At 49.3% G+C, this 16,091-nt stretch overlaps 1 protein-coding gene across 1 annotated transcript; it reads left to right on the top strand.

The window, feature by feature from the left end:
* Position 1: 1 nt before the first annotated feature.
* Positions 2 to 15,761, top strand: LOC112947462 (D-beta-hydroxybutyrate dehydrogenase, mitochondrial-like; the record flags this gene model as incomplete). Its single annotated transcript, XM_026039552.1, has 5 exons — positions 2 to 70; positions 3,948 to 4,058; positions 8,835 to 8,976; positions 12,049 to 12,201; positions 13,812 to 15,761. Coding segments are annotated over 5 exons (957 nt in total), but the record flags the coding sequence as incomplete, so codon positions are not given.
* Between the last annotated feature and the right edge of the window lie 330 nt (positions 15,762 to 16,091).

Here is a 16,091-nt window from a genome sequence, read left to right as displayed (position 1 = left end):
CGCGCTGCTGGCGGGCGGCGGGCGGCGCCTGGCCCGTCGCCTCCTGCCGCGGCGTCGCCGCGCCCTGCCCGTGAGTACCGCGGAGCGGAGCGGCTCCCGGGGCGCCCCTCGGCCGCAAGCCGCCGTTGGCGGGAGAGGCGCCCGGGGGCACAAAATGGCGCCCGCCTCGCGCCGCCGCTGCGGTTTGGCCGTTAAACGGGCGCGTTCGGGCGGGCGCCGCGCGCGGGGCGGCTGCAGGCGCTCAGGCCGCGGCGGGGCAGGTGCGCGGGTGGAGCCCGCGCCGAGGCCGCCGGCGATGAGACACAGCCCTCGCGTCGGGAAGAGCCCCCCGAGGCCTCGCAGCCGCTCTGCGAGAGCCCGAGGGAGGCTGCGGCGCTGCCCTCCATGCCGCAACACCCGTGGGCTTTCTTCACGGGACTAGTGAAATAATGGAGACAGTGCACTCTGTGTATGAGTCTAACTTGGAAATGAGAACGAGGAAGAGAAAAATGCGATCAGCAAGGAATTATACCAGTACAATATCAGTATAACCACTTTCCTCTCCAGAATGAAGTGTCTGGGGTTCTTTCACAGCGATGGAGCAAGCTTAGTTCTTGCTTATGCTCCAGACCAGCTTTCTGCAGGAATTAGCACATGTGCCTCTTCCAGGGCCTCCTCTCACAGCTGRCTCCAGCCCCCTCCAAAATGGCCATATGCAGTTTATACTCTCTGCAGTCTCCAGCTTTGCTCCCTCATCCTTCCTCATGTTCCTCTTTTGGAACTGAAGTATGTAATTTTGAAAGCGCATCTCCACGAGTAAAACAAATTCTCTAGTTTAACAAGGTAATCGCATTCCATTACAAAAGGCAGTGATGTTTATACACAAGCTGTTTGCAAGTTAAAAGTAATTGATCTCATTGGGGCTAGTGAGCTATTGGAAGTATATGGAGTAGGGATTGGTGTCCAGGTGCCATGGATCACATAGCAGTGACACAGGTGCGTTACTCTACTGAGCTGTCACACCAGCACGTCCTGACAGGAGTCAGTTTTGCCCTGTCCCCGGCTCTCAGGTGCCCAGCTGCGCTGCCTTATTTCCTGTAGTATTTCCAGTCTGAGGGCACCGTTTGAGCTGTTAGGAGTGAAGCACCTGCAGCTCTCTCCCAAAAGCTGATTAATGCCACACTGATACCTGGTGTGCAGCCTTCTGTGCCTGTCTCACTGCTGTGTCAAACCATAGGTATAAGAAAGGGACCCTTTCAAAAACGTTTAGGAGTTGGGTCTGTGAGGCGTCTTGAACATTTTCAGAAGTAGGGAGGATGATCTGATTTCTCCTTTTTTACAGACTTTTAGGATAGGATCTCCCGTGATGCCTGTTCTGGGAATGAGATCGCTCCTYGTTCTCATCCTAGGGTGTTCTCCCCACACCAAGCATCTCACAAAGATAAGGGCAGCCCATGATCTGAGGGCCCTTGCACCCCCTGAGRTTTCTTTGCATGTGCACTGCTGCTGCTGGGACTGGGTCTGTTGTTGTGAAGCGTGCCCCTGCAGGCGAATGCTTCATTACCAGTAATTAGGATAATTACTCTTAATGCAAGCAAGTAATCTTGAGAACGTTTTCATACTATAAATTGTGCCTCACTTTTCTGCCCATTAATAGACACCTGAGAGGATTTTCCAAGCATTTCCTTTTTGTTTTGCTGCCTTTAGTTTTTTGTTTGTTTCTGTCTTTTCTTTTGTTTTCAATCAAAGACAGCAAGACAGCTGTGGAGATCGAAAATTAGGTGCACATGAGACCACATCTCAGCCATTGGTGGATAGATCTGCCTTTATTTCTTGCATYTGAGCTCTGTCCTTATCAGCCTGGTTCATGAGGGAACTGATTATGGTTATGATGGTCAATCTTTTCTATTTGCTTCTCTTGTTCTTGGAAATAATCCCGTTTTATGATCTTCTGCTCTATTCTTTTGCTTGCTGGAAGTGACTTGTCTTCAGGTTTCAGAAGGTATAAGGAAGAGTAGGGAGAGTGGAAGTCAGATTGTTTCATCTCTAAGGGGCTAGRGTGCTGAGCTGCTGCAGGAGGAGGAAACCTTGCTAAATTCTGTGATCTGGTTTGTGCTTGATCCTCCTTTCTTGGAGCTGTGTCTCTGTGAATTAGATTAGTACTGAGCAAAGTAATTTAATTTTCACTTATTTAGTGTCTTTCAGTGCCTATAGCTGCCTGCTGCTATTAATGGAACTAGCCTATATGTTCTGTCTGTATGTGGGAATCAGAATTTATATGAGTGATCGTATGCTAARTTCAGGATACCCTTTCAGCTCAGTTTCAATGTCAAATCGTGACTCTCCTGGGAAAGCAGTAATTTCAGCACGAGATGGAGGACGGGACAGGGTGTAGCTTATTTGCTTATTACTGTCTGCCTAAACTCATTTTGCATTAGTGCAGTRACTGATCATTATCACCCTGCAATTATTCCTTATTGCCCTTTCACTACTGCCTATGTCTGCAAAACATGAAACTAGAGCATGGAGACTGTGCTTGCCTGTCTAGCCACATTTTCAGATTAAAAATGGGGCAATTCATGCATGAGTAGTATGAAATACAAATGTCCCCATTCCTGACACTGTTAGTGCAGTAAAAGAGAATATTATTTGCAGATGTCTTGGCAGAGAAGGAAGTGATCTCACTTCCTTGCTGCATTCTTGCAATCTTTATTACTGCTTTGCRTTATCGGCCACCAGATAATGGTTTCGGTTTGGAGAGGTCTGGATGCCTGCAGGTGGATGGTCGCTAGCTCAGCTAAACCTCATGTGTTTATTGCCCCACGGCCGCGGGCAGGAGAGCAGGGGAGAGAAGACTCCCAGGCAAAGAAAGAGGGTGAATATGCAGTGGTTTGCAGCACATGGTTCTCTTTGGGATTTTGGATTCTTTTCCCAGAGCTGTCATAAGCCTGTTGTGTCATTCTAGATATGGTATCAGCTATCTCTCCATTTATCCGTCAGTTAATGTAGGAGAGAACTGTAGGATTAGATAGGCGTCTCCTATTAGACTGCAGTRTTTTCAGAAGGTATGTAGTCACATTCCTGCTTGCTCTATTGAATCACTAACATATAAACTGGAAAGTACTGCCTAGGGTGGGAGCAGATAGAGAGCAGAGAGTTGCTCTGCAGTTAAAAAAATATCTGCTGTGCAGTTAAAATAAACAACATCCTGTCATTTGAGGTTTTCTATGCTACTCTCACCGTGCATGGAAGCTGGTGGATTGCTGTCTCTTGAAATACTTCTTTGGCCACTGATACTTTAGACAGAGAGGTTCTGTTTTAGCTACTCTACTAAGGCAATGCAAATTGCTACCAAGCAGCAATTGGCTAAATTTGGGGTTTCACCACAGCTGTGAGCTGGTTGTGTTTGTACACATGGATCCTGTCATCTTGTTTCCATGGACTGAATCGGTCGTAGCTCCACGGAAATCACTGTGGTTGGATTGCAGTGAAGTTAGTGTGCAGACAGGGACGTGCCYGTTGTGACTTGCGCCTGAGTTGCCTCTTATGCCTCTACCTGCCACCATAAATGGGGCAGGGAGCTGAGCTAGAGTGGATCCTGCTCCTCTCCATTGCATTTAGGATTTTGCTGCATGCAGAGTCATGGTTGTGCAATATTATGCATTGGATTTGAGCTATCTGTCCCTGCTTTCTTTAGACACCACCTGTGTAAGATAATTCCTGCTTTCAGGAGATGCCTTTTATTCCCAGCAGATTTTACCTGGAACCTGCCTTAAACAGCCATCCTTCAGGTAGCTCAGGTGAGCGAGCCTGGGCGTACGGAGAGCTCTGGAATCAGCTCCGTGCCCCGTAGTCACTGATGGGGAAGCAGTGCCCGGCCCTGCCTGCAGGGCTACAGGTCGCTCCATTGCGTTGTGGTGCCTGCAACGCTGCTGAGCTGATGATGCATTTCTGTTTTTCCCACACAGGCTGAAGGGAAGGCAGTGCTAATCACGGGCTGCGACAAAGGCTTTGGCCATGCCTTGGCAAAACAGCTGCATGCAAAGGGGTTCACTGTTTTTGCTGGATGCTTGCTGGCGGTGAGTAGTCATAGCGATCAAAATTCTCARTTAACAGCCACTTCATCTGCAGCTTCCCTGCCCCACAACTGAAGAGCCGTRGGAGGCACAGTGGGCAGGGTTCTTATATTTTTCCATTGCTTCATCTACTCGTTACGTCTCGTTACTGTAAGTCTGAGCTCTTCAGGGCTGAGACCATCAGCTACGTGTTTGTGCAGTAGCTCGCGCGATAGGGCACTATTCACTGAGGCCTCTCTGCAATACAGTTGATGAATCTATTAATTGCTATAGCACAGTGGGCTCCTCTCTCTGGCAACTCCATTGCTGTGTTTCATTCTCTCCCCTGCCTTTSGGGACTTTCTCCTCTAATTCATGGCAAAGCTTTCTCCTACTTGGATGAGGTTGTGTCTCCAGTGTGTCCTCTACCAGCTGTACTTCTGTGAGAAATGGATAGCTGAATGAGAAAATTACCTGTACATCTCTGATATCTGTGGGTGTCACCTTCTTATCACCTGTATTTGGCAGGCAGCATTTACTTGTTGGTAGAGATCAGTGTGGGCGCACTAAACCAGAGCTGATTTTTCTGATCATAGTTACATACATTGTTACACTTCAGTGCAGGTGCTGCTTTTGCAATTCTGCAGGAATTGGGCTTAAGACAAAATATTAAGTTTTAAGACAAGATCTTAAGCTTATGTTTTGATATGCCACTTCTTACAAAACTCTTGGGATATAGATTATCTGCTCCTGCAGTTGAATGCTGCATTGTGCTCTGACTTAAGTTTGTAAAGGACCTAAGGCGGCAGCAGCAGCACAAACAGGAGAGCTGGGTAGGGAAAGTGACTTATTTCCCTAGGGGAAAAATAAAACAAGAAGATTAATAAATGAGTTCAGCTGGCAGCATAATGATCTGATATTCCTGGGTTCTAGTGCTAACAAGGGATAAGAAAATTGCCCCTTTTCCACTTTTAAAATGGAATATAAGCCATTTGAAAGTAACTGCTCTTGCCTAGGTGCTCAGAGAGCAATGCCTGTAGATTTTCAAGTAGTGCAGCAGGGAGGAACAACGAAGGTGCATGGAGGGCAGCGCTGCCTGCCCGCCTGGGCTCAGCAGAGGTCACGTTCTTCCGCCGTCACACCAGGGAAAATTATCAGCTGACATATTGTGTAACTTGAGAGCAAGAGAGTCCTGTTGGACAGTTGCCACTCTTTGGAAATTTCCATATGGCTGCTCTAAATCCTTCTGTACACACGTCATACCCTGCTTTGGGATGCCTGTATCTTCTGCGATAGCAAGTCAGACACAAATACTGCAGAGCAGCAGGTGTGAGGGATAGAAAGAAAAGGGGATGGAATGATTCTGAGAACGCTGTTCCAGAAAGCAGCACAGAGGGACAGATTCTCTTTAAAGCCATGTACATGAACTAGGAATACCCTATGAGTCTCATTTGCTCATTTTAACGAGCAAACGTTGCCTCTTCATCACAGGATTGCCAGTCCTAGAATGCAATGGCTGCCCTCAGCATCCCCACATCTGGTCTGGTGGTATCTTAATTCAGACCCAAAGATTTTGTGATCCCTACTTAATTTTTGTGCTGAAGAGGAAATGCTTCAGCAGGCCTGGGTGATTCACCAGTAGCTTTCAGGAGATCAACTAACCAYTCCTTTATGAAGGAGTAGAGAGAGGGAGGCTGTGACTCTTGTTCTATGTCATGCTGCCTAGCAGATGCATCTAAGGGACAGGGTCTGGTGTAACAGTGTAAAGTGATAGAGCAGAATGCTCTCCGCAGTTCCTGAGACGTCCAGATGTCCAGCATCTCCACGGAACAGCCTTATGCTTTAGGTGGTTTGAGGAGATACTAGAAAGAATTTTTTTGAATAAGGAGGAACTTRCAGCAGAACACACTTCAGAAACTATTTCATACCTGGAACTGTCTCTTGCAAGGAAAGGAAGCATAMGGTAAATGSAGAAAATGCTAAGGGGTTTGAAAAGAAGCAGGAAACAAACAGTAAAGGCAGGGAACTCTTATTGCAAAGAGTGACTGATGAGCACCTGAGTGAACCTTGTTGATAGAYGAGGCCATGCAGCTAAGGATGCAGCATGTAACAGATCACGGTAGTTGAAGGAAACTTACCCTGTCATGAAAGAAGAATGAGCTGCTGTAGCTTCCCTGCAGGGTAAGAGCAGGTATGGAGCTGGTTGCCGTATAGCAGATGCCAGGCTGTAAGTTCACACATAGTTACTCTGTCATCACTTACTTGCATGCTTTTGTGCTGAGAATTGAAGGATCCCTGGAGTACTAGAAGTCATAGGAAGCTCTTAAACTGAGTGGAGCCTGGGAGTCCATCAAGTGCATCCGCAGCTTTTTCATGATCACAAGTCACAAGAATACTGCAAGTGGCCAGAAACARGAGCTAGAGAAGATCAAGAGCGGAGAGTATTTAATTTAGCAAGGAACAAACTAAACCAAAGCGTAGTTTCTGTTTATTAAGTATTAAAAGTATTAAGTATTAAAAGGATGGGCAAGCATGTTGATGATTTACAAAGGAAACTGAAGAATATAAAGTGTAGAAAAGTCTGAAATTGTCCATGTTTTATTTTCTTTAAGAAGGCCTAAGTGTGTCAGTTGCCAATAGGTGCTTAGAAAGTTGTGCTGCTACTTGGAGGGTATTTGAAGGGGAAGCTGGCTCAGCCCCGCAGTCAGTGCTCATTAGCGGGCTAGACTGAAGTAGTCCCCAGGCTGTTATGAAGTGATTGATACCACCCCCTTTGGGCCACCCAAGACTGTGAGCTGCTGCTGAGGGTTTTGTGAGGAGGTCTGGAATTGCTGTGCAGTCCCTGCACTGAGAAGTGCTTGCACTTTCCTGGAAGAGAAAAATAGATTGCAAGAAAAAGTGTGTGGTGCAAGCAGGGAGGATGGCAGGCTTTGGGGGGAATATATTAGGATTCAGAATCATGTTTACAGATCAGATAAAGTTGAAATCAACTGGATAAAATCTAATAATGGAGAGTGTGAAGTGTCCCACTTAGGAACCGCGAAATGGGAACAGGTRTTTGGACAGCAGCAAGAGTGAGAGGAAACTGGCACTGATGAGGGAGTGCAAACAGAAAGGGTCAGGGACACGGGCAGAAGAGGGCAGATCTCTCCCCACCCCGGAGGCAGTCTTAGCAAAGTTGTGTCTAAGTCACTGTGCAACACGGGTAAGACCTCAGCTAGGCCACAGTGTCTGATTATAGATGCTGGGTTATAGCAAAGATGCATKTAAACTCAAACAAGGGTAGTGATGAGACATTTAGAAAGTGAGAACCRTGAGGAAACATTAAAAGAAAGTGAGATTATTAAATGAAAAAAGGAGAAGATGGAGTAAGGAGAGGAGAAAGTTGTTATCAATAGAAGGCTAGTTCGCTCTGGCTACAAGAGGAAGGGCRTGTAGAAGTCGGAGTAATTTGCAGCAGAAAAGAAAAAAGCCACAGCTCAGACTGTAACAGGTCTGTGGTTCTGCCTCTCCTTTAGCACAAGCTGCATCAGGATCCTCATAAGCAGCACAGGAGCAAACAACTGAAGGGAACAACTGTTTTGCTGTGAGCCTCCAAGCTCTGGAGCAGCCCCTGCTAGCCTGTACGGGCTGGGTTTGACCAGCAAGAGCCCATTGCAGGGCTGTGGGGCAGGATAACGGTTATCTCGGGATAACTGGGCAGGGAAGAGAGAGGTTCTGCTAAAGGTGTCTCTGGAGAGTGTCAGGAGGCTGGGGGAGCTTGCAAGAGGGAGCTGGGGAAGGGAGGCTGGGAGTTATCTCTATGATGAAAGCTTAAAGATTTTATTCTCTCATTTTGTGATATTTGGAAGTAGTTCAGCTGTGAAATGATATGCAAGTGGGGGCGGAAATTCATCCCTACTGTCATAAATCTGGATTAATTATATATTGCTGCAACACAGGTACCCTGTTTTGCTTAAGGTTGAGACAGGAATTCTGGCACTCTTCCTTCCTCACAAATCATTGTTTGCTGGACTGAATATGGAGGGAAGAGCTTTCATATCATATTCATTAGCTGGAGAATGAGAGGCGTGTGGAAAGGTTGAGCAGTTTTGCAGTTCCTGCACCAGCCCTGCAGTAGAGGAGCTGAGCGGGTTGTTACCTTGTGTGCCCTTGTTCTGGGGGAGGTGATATCAAGTGCTGGAGGAGAGTGGCAGCCAGGCACGGTGACTCACCAATTCATAACTTCCTTCTCCCTAGTAAAACAGAGCCTGCCATGCAGGCAGTAATAAGGTGAATTAAATGGTGAGCCTGTGGCAGAATCACATGGCAAATCTTTGCTCTGTTCTTTGCTATTCTGATTTAAATTAATGGCTGAGATGTTTTTATTTTGCTGTTTCAAAAGCTAAACATTTGTATACCTGTCTTAAAAATGATGTTGAGACTGCCTGTGTGGAAGTGTTTGTTTGCTGCAGAGCGTGGGGACGGGGGCAGCCCAGGTTCCCCCAGGGCCATCCCAGGCTGTCCTAGAGCCTGGCACGGTGCCACCTGTGTGACCCTCTGTGCAGGGAGCCAGCAGGGGAGGTTCTGCTGCCCCTTCAAGGCAGTGGGTCAGCAGTAGAGAGGTAGGAGTTGTGTTGGAGGGAACAGGACGCTTACCAAGGGCTGTGTGCTCATTAATGTGCCTGTTTGTACCTAGAGGCATGCAAAAAAGCAATTTTAATAGCCCTAGTTTCTTCCTTACATGAATATGTATGACCCTGATATGCATTACCACTACTAGTGCCTCTCACCAGGACCTGTTTTGTTTTTGGTAAGCAGGATAGGAACGGCGATGGAGCCAGGGAGCTGAGGAACCTGAAGTCAGATCGCATGAAGGTGCTGCAGGTCGATGTGTGCAGTGACCGGGAGGTGGCTCAAGCTGTGGATTTTGTGAAGAGGAGCTTGAAGGAGCCAGAGGAAGGTCTGTGGGAGCCCTGTGTCCCTGAGCCAGCGACTTTCTGGTGTGCTCACTACCCCTTCCCCCAGAGCAGGTGCTGCTCTGGCCAGGCCATCCCTGTGCTGCCAGAGCAGTATTCACAAGCTCAGAGGCCTGGGGCAGTGTGTGACAGGCTAATGCAGGACTTGGGTCTGTGGGCAGAACTGGCTTCCCATTGACATGCCAGCCATGTGGGAAGAGACCAGGACTCCCTAGAGCTTCCTCCTCCCTGCAAGAAAAAGCAGTAAGTGGCAGCAAGCCCAGGAGAGCAAGTGTCTGCCCTTGAGCATCTGCCAGGGCCACATGCTGGGGAGAGCCTGATCCCCTTCTGATGTTTCTTTGGAGTCTGGGTCCCAGAGAGCTTTCTGTGGTGACSCTGCTGCCTAATGAAGTCAGGGTCCAGGTTGCTCTCTGTCCCTTCTGGTCCTTGTGCTGGTTCAGTCTGTTTAATGTGACTGAATGCTGAGCTGGACAGCAAACTTGGCTCCCCCAAGCCTGGATCATTCTTCAGCCAGATTAAAATCCCTGTTTTCAGTTTGCCATGCAGCTGTCCAGTAGCAGTAGCCAGGATGGGCCCAGCCTAGACCACCTTAGAACACATACTACCTTAGAGGATAAGCTCAGTCCGAGGGTAAAAGACAACAGGAGCCGCTGCTTTTCTGGCTGTTCCATGGGTGTGTCTGCAGCCTGTGTTCAGCCCCTGTGCAGGCTGCATGGTGAAGGTGTGGGTGTTCCTCTTGAGGCAAGGGTGAGGCTGCCGGGGGCCTCTCCTTGTTCACAGAAATGTAAAGCTTGTAAGTAACAGTAGCTGTTACCCTGGAGCGAAGTGTGTGAGCACCCCACCCCTCCTGAAGAAAGCACACTGGCCCTTTCCCACACGTCCTCGCTCTGCACGACTCTTCTTCCTACAGTTATCCTACCCTCGTCGCACGTCTCRTAGCTCCTCAAGCTTTTCCTGAAGAACTCAGCAATGGCAGTAGCTCACAGCTGCTTCCCACTGGTTGATAGCTTGCAAGGGAGCTGCTCTGTTCCTTCTGTAAATGCAGTGTTTGCGAAACCTTGTGCCCAGCAGGGACAGAGAAATTTTGCATCCTTGATCAGCAAGTTGGGCCAGTCCCTCCTGCTCCAGAGCCTTAACTTCTTGTTATCGGCTGCAGCACGGTGTGCAAAGCAGCAAAACCCTCTTTTCAGGAGTGTGACTGGGATTTGAAACTTGCCAATAATTGGTGACTGTTAAATAGGTGCAGGAAAATACTCTGTGCAGAGTGCCTTGCACGGGGAYGCTTGTTGCACGCTAAGTGTGGCCCCAAGTGAGCTGGTGCAGAACAGGTCTTGCATTAAACATTCATCTTCTTCTTGCTTTTCTGTGTGCATACTCCCTTTGAGTCTAAATTCATTCTGATGGGAGTGCCACTGTTTGCTTTTGATCTTATCCAGTTCCCACTGTGCTGTTCACAGTAAAGAAATAATAATGATAAAGCTCTGCTCTATGAACACATCCCTGTCCTGCAAATGGTCTGGGGACAAGGTAACTGTCAGCACTTTGTACTGTGTGTAACGTGACCTGATTGGCTAGAAATCCCAAGAAGAATGAACCATTTTAAACTACTTCTTTATAAGTGTTACTAAATCTAACCTGGTTACACAAGGAATAGCTGTAGAAAAACTTGGAACCGGTAACTATTCCGCAGACTTAATTCATGACTATCACTGTAGCTGTCTTTGTGGTCTGTGGTAAATCCCTGCCAAACTTACTGTGTGGAGCTTGTTACCTGTGAAATTACACCATCAGATGCCAGTTTCCATAACACTGTGGGGATTAGAGGCTGCCTTGAAGCAGTGCAGGGGACCCGGTTCGGGCTGAGATGCTGTGCCAGCTAGCAGAGCATGGATTCATTTCAGAGAGATCCTGACCCCCCATTGCTGGCAGTGTCAGCAATGCAGCAGCGACAGGCAGGGGATGCTGGATGGAAGCAGCAGCACCCAAGTGCAGCATTTAGAAACTGAGCAATAAAAATAGAAGCAAGGGTAGGCAAGCAAAATATTTGATTGGCTTTTGCTCCAAGTTACCACTTAGCTGTTATCYTAAACATGGATATCCAAACATCCTCATGGCCTGGCTGGCATTGAGAAATGATGGATCTGGAGGRGAACAGAACTGCAGGCTAATGAGGTGAGCAGAGGTGACAGAGACAGAAGTGCAGGGAAAAGGTGGGACTGGGCCACCACATAACAGATGGAAAAAGCTGGCCTGGTGGCAGCTCTGAGGGGTGAACAGGAAAATCCATTCTGGCAGAGACAAACAGGAGTGGCTAATTTTCTGTTGTCCCTGAGTTGGGCATGACCTTCCTGCAGACCGTTATACACTGTTTGCCAGCAGCTTTCAGGGAGGATGACCTCCCCTGGGAACAGGACAGAGGGAGAACCATTATGAGAGTGGACAAGCAGTCTAGCAAGGGCACACTGGAGTGCTTAAATGCACCAGGAGGATAAATTCCACGGTATGTACGTGGCTGTAGTGGAAAGCTGCAATTTGTCATGTTCAGATGCTATATAGTTATTACTTGATCACAAATAAACTTAGGCTGGACAGCTTTGCAAACATCAGAGCAGGGAGGCTGTAGAGCAGAGGCAGGGCATACAGCCCCAAAAAGCTCAAGAGCGCTTGATAAACTTATCAGCAGGGTAGCGTGACGTGGGCACTTGTGATAGCAAAGCCAGAACTCCCCAAAGACGCCCTCCCAGCCCAGCGTTTGCCTGTTCTCTGTGGTAAGAGAAGGGTCGCACAGAAAGGACCGATGCAGCAGCAGGCCTGAGGTGTCTGTGGGGCAGTGCTGGTGTGACCCCTTAACTACCCCTGGAGCTCCAGCCGAGTCCTGCTGCCTTCACTTCTCATGCCCTAGAGCCCATTTCCTCTCCTTGCCAAGTTTTTCTATTTTGYTCTTTTCTGCAAAAGTATCCAGTTCTTTGCCAAGGAGTTGGACTGCTTAGAGCTCAAAGCTGCTTCTCTTTGACTGCCTCTCTCACTCTGCTCTTTAACCACGTGTGTGTTGGCAGGACTCTGGGGCCTGGTGAACAATGCTGGCGTCTCAACCTTTGGAGAGGTGGAATTCACGAGTTTGGACAAGTACAAGGAAGTGGCAGAGATCAACCTGTGGGGCACCGTGAGAGTGACCAAGGCCTTCCTGCCCCTGATTCGCAGGGCTAAAGGTACCTGCTGAGCAGCGAGGCAAGAGCCACAGCGCTTCTGCACCACAGCCGAGACAAGTAGTTAACAACTATGGATCAAATTCAGCTTTGGGGAATGCCTGTGCAGCCCAGCGAGGGAGGCTTTGGTGTCTGAGGCACRCAGCAAGGTTGTGTGCTGTGCTAGGATTCAGTGGAGTCATGGGTCATCCRGGGAGGCTGCCCAGGCACTGACACAGCATGGGCTGTCTTGAACATCCCAGGGTCACAGCAGTGCTCGTGCAGTGCTCACAGCTATGATGCAGGACCTGTGGGGCACCTAGACCTTTAGGACCAGTAATYAGAGGCCAGGCATATGATACCTTGGCCTGCAAAGTGGCACCAGGGGCTTATACTGGAACCAYTTCCCTCATGTCACTTGGTTTGTGGTTGTTTGCAAAGCTGTAGTGTTGGAATAAATGACAGTAACCGAGTCATTTTAGCTGTCTTGCAGAAAGGCAGTATTATCAGGTCTTTTTTTTAATATAAGAAATGTGACGTGTATGAGCAGAACTCTGAAGGGTTTCTTTAGTGTGTGTGGGAGAAGGCTGGCACAGCTGTGTTCTGTGAGGACAGAAAGGGGTTGCACTGAGAGGATTTCTCAGCTGCTATTTCCAGAATGTAAGTACCTGTTAAATAAGCCCCATCAGGCCAAYATGTGGTTCTTACAGGCCCTCTGAGCTGCACTTAGGTCTTGGGTGAGAGAGTGGAGCCTCCCTCATGATTCTCAGCTAAAATCTTAAGCTCTGAAGGAATGTACTCCATGACTGTGATTGTCCTCTCTKCAAAAGTAACTGATGGGATGTGAAGGGATTTTTGTAAATGCAGCTGAAACCATAACTGCAGGTGGCTTGGTCTTAGCAAAGGATGGAGTGACCACTATTGTCACTGCCCCTGGACAGAGCATGAGCTGTCATGAGCTGCCAGAGCTCTGTGGGTGCCTGCCCAGGGCTGCTGGCAGGACACTTTTCTTTTTCAAAAAGCAAAGCATAGCAGCCCCGTGTGTCTCTTCTCCTTGTGTCCCTGCACAGAGCTCTGTGCKTGCTCCCGGCTGGCCACATGGGTGAAGAAACTGCACTGCTGGTGCTGCAGGCCAAGGGCTCCATGCACCCAGCTTGGGTCAGAAGCAGCAGAGCTGCACCAGGCTGCGGCCGAGCTTGTGCTCACAGAGAAGCTGGGAAGCTCGCACGGCATCGCAGCCCTGCACCTCCCAGCCTGTAGCCCTGCTGCCTGTGAGCTTGAGCCCTGCCCAGCAAGGTGGAGGAGAGGGGCACGCTGGGGTAAGAGCAAACAGCTACTAGCACCTCACTATCTGGCTACTGCCTCGCTTGGAAGCTAGGAAGGTGGCAGTGCATTGCATGCTTTATGGATGCCCATCCTTTTGGATGTGAAGGCAATGTTCAGTGTGTCATCCATGTAGGACACAGGCTTGCTTGAATCGGGACGTAGGGGCTCTTTGAGAGGGGATTTGGGCACCCCTCAGGAGATTCACATTTTACAAATGGCATCATCCAGTACAACAACTTTTAATGGGGTGGTTTGGCCTCCTAGCTGAGAGCAGCAGCTGAYTGTCTCCCCCGCTCCTCCCGCCGCAGGCCGCGTGGTGAACGTCGCCAGCATGCTGGGGCGGATGGCAAGCCCGTCTCGCTCCTGCTATTGCATTTCCAAGTTTGGGGTCGAGGCCTTCTCCGACTGCCTCCGGCAGGAGATGTACCGCTGGGGCGTCAGGGTCATCCTCATCGAGCCCAGCAACTTTGTGGCGGCGACGGGCATCCTGACGGCAGCGAGCGTCGAGGCGGAGGCCGAGGYGCTGTGGCACGGGGCTGGCGACACGGTGCGCGAGGACTATGGCCACGCGTATTTCGCTCGCCACGTGGCCCTCATGAAGTCCTTCGTCGGCAGCGGCTTGAAGGACATGTCTCTGGTCTTGAACGACATCACCGAGGCACTCACCTCGGCGCGCCCCAAGCACCGCTACAACCCCATGGAGCCCTACTGGTGGGTGAGGCTGCAGGCTGTGACGCACCTGCCCACRGCCCTCGCCGACTGGCTGTACATTCCCGGGGCCACGCTGTGACGGGGCGTCCCTCAGGCATCCTCCTGGCACGCACACACACATGGGTTAGAGCTGACTCRGTCACGACTGCTCCGCACCCCGTGCTCGTGCATCTGCAGGTGCACGTGTTTGCACTCGGGGTTATGGCTTCAAGTCTTGTGGGATATGGATCAAGGCAGGGCGTTTCTGGCTCCTTGTTCTTGTTTTCCCCGATGCTCTGATTAAAGTTGAAAGGTGTTTTCCTTTTGGCTGTGGCAGAAGGTTAACATAATGGGTCAAATGCATGGCTGGTGTAATTAGTTCAACAGTCTCCCCAGTGATAAATTCGGCTCATCAATGGGCCCTTGCTTTTGCTTACAAGGAGAGGCTCGTGGGGGCACAGCAGAGCTGTTGCTAAGAGATGTATCAAAGGGAGAAGCTAAAATGGGAAACAAAAGCAGAGTTTCCATTTGATGGAAAATGGGTCAGTCGCAGCCTTCCTTTGTTTTCCTGGAACTGCTGGGAGGGTTGGCTGCTCTTTCTAAGAAAGCAGCAATGCTGCCTCTAAAGAGCCTCCTTACCCTGGTCTGTGGGTTGGTGATGGGGGTCCCTGCAGGGAAGGGTTCTTCCCTCGCCACACTGTGACCAGAGCCAGCGAGTCAGCAATTGCAGAGCGAGCTGCTCTTTCCRGATCATAGTTTTGGTTTCATGAATTTGAACAGCAGGTGCAGCGTGGCCATGTGCTCTGGGTGGGTGCTTTAAGTGCCTCCTCCTTTTCCTTTCTTTAATATCGCACAATGAAATTTCCATGTCATGCCTGATTGCCTCCTCACAGAGTTTCCTGACAACTGTGGTTCCTGATATGAGCTGTTTTGCACACAGCATCCCCAAGGGTGTCCTCTTGGCCAGAACCAGGTTTTTCAATCATTTCACCAAGGGCTGGGGCTGCCTGGCTTCCTGCTGTTTCCCCTTTCCAAGCGGCAGTGCCTGGTATGGCTGGCACTGACTCCAGGCACTGCTGGCCAGAGCAGCAAACTAGTCTCTCCTTCTAGAACATGGGCACTCTTGGACCAGCTTCCCATTGTACTGCTAAACCTTGTTCAGACCTCATCCTACATGAGATTAAGTGCCTTGAAAATCTTAACATTTGCTCTATATTCATCTCRGCTCTAAACTGAAATTGTCTTAGAAACTTTTTGTATGCTGCTGTAGCTGCTTGGTGTCTGGATGGAGCTGTGAGTGTTGTGCTGCCTGGGGAGAAAAGCAGGCTTCCCTGGGAGGTGCTGTGGAGATGGTCTGTGTAACAAACAATCCTGCAGGTGCTGGCTGTGCAGTTCTTTATTGCAGATCATCAACACACAGAGGCTGTCTGGGATCCAGGACTTGGAATGATCCCTCTTTCCCACTGAACTGTGGCTTGTTTGAACAGTATTGTAATCACTTCTGTCCCCTGCACCATAAAATGTGAGTAACATTAACACTAATTTGCACAGAGAAAAATAAACTGAGATTTATCAAGCACACATCCATGTTTCCAGTGCTTATGTCTACGCTAGTGGTGTGGGGTTTTTTTTGTTTGGTTGATTGTTTTTCTCCAGAATTGGGCTCAGAGATTAAGGAGTGTTGGATGGGCTCTGCACACGGTGAGACTGGGAGCACAGTGAGAACAGCCTACGGTAGAGTGGACAACATGGCCCAGACTCTGCAGAGGGAGCACAGCTGCTGTCTGCCGTGTGCTCACAAATGCCAAAGGCTCTTGGGGGCCCTGAAGTGAGAGATGGTTCATGTGTGTGGCAGCAGGTTTACTCATCGTGCTCAGCACCAGTAACAGGAGTGACCT

This window comes from Nothoprocta perdicaria, unplaced genomic scaffold, assembly GCF_003342845.1.
Source record: "Nothoprocta perdicaria isolate Ctin4 unplaced genomic scaffold, notPer1 scaffold_232, whole genome shotgun sequence".
Lineage (NCBI taxonomy): Eukaryota > Metazoa > Chordata > Aves > Tinamiformes > Tinamidae > Nothoprocta > Nothoprocta perdicaria.
Note: the sequence above shows the minus strand (reverse complement) of the source record. Positions and strands in the feature narration are given on the sequence as shown.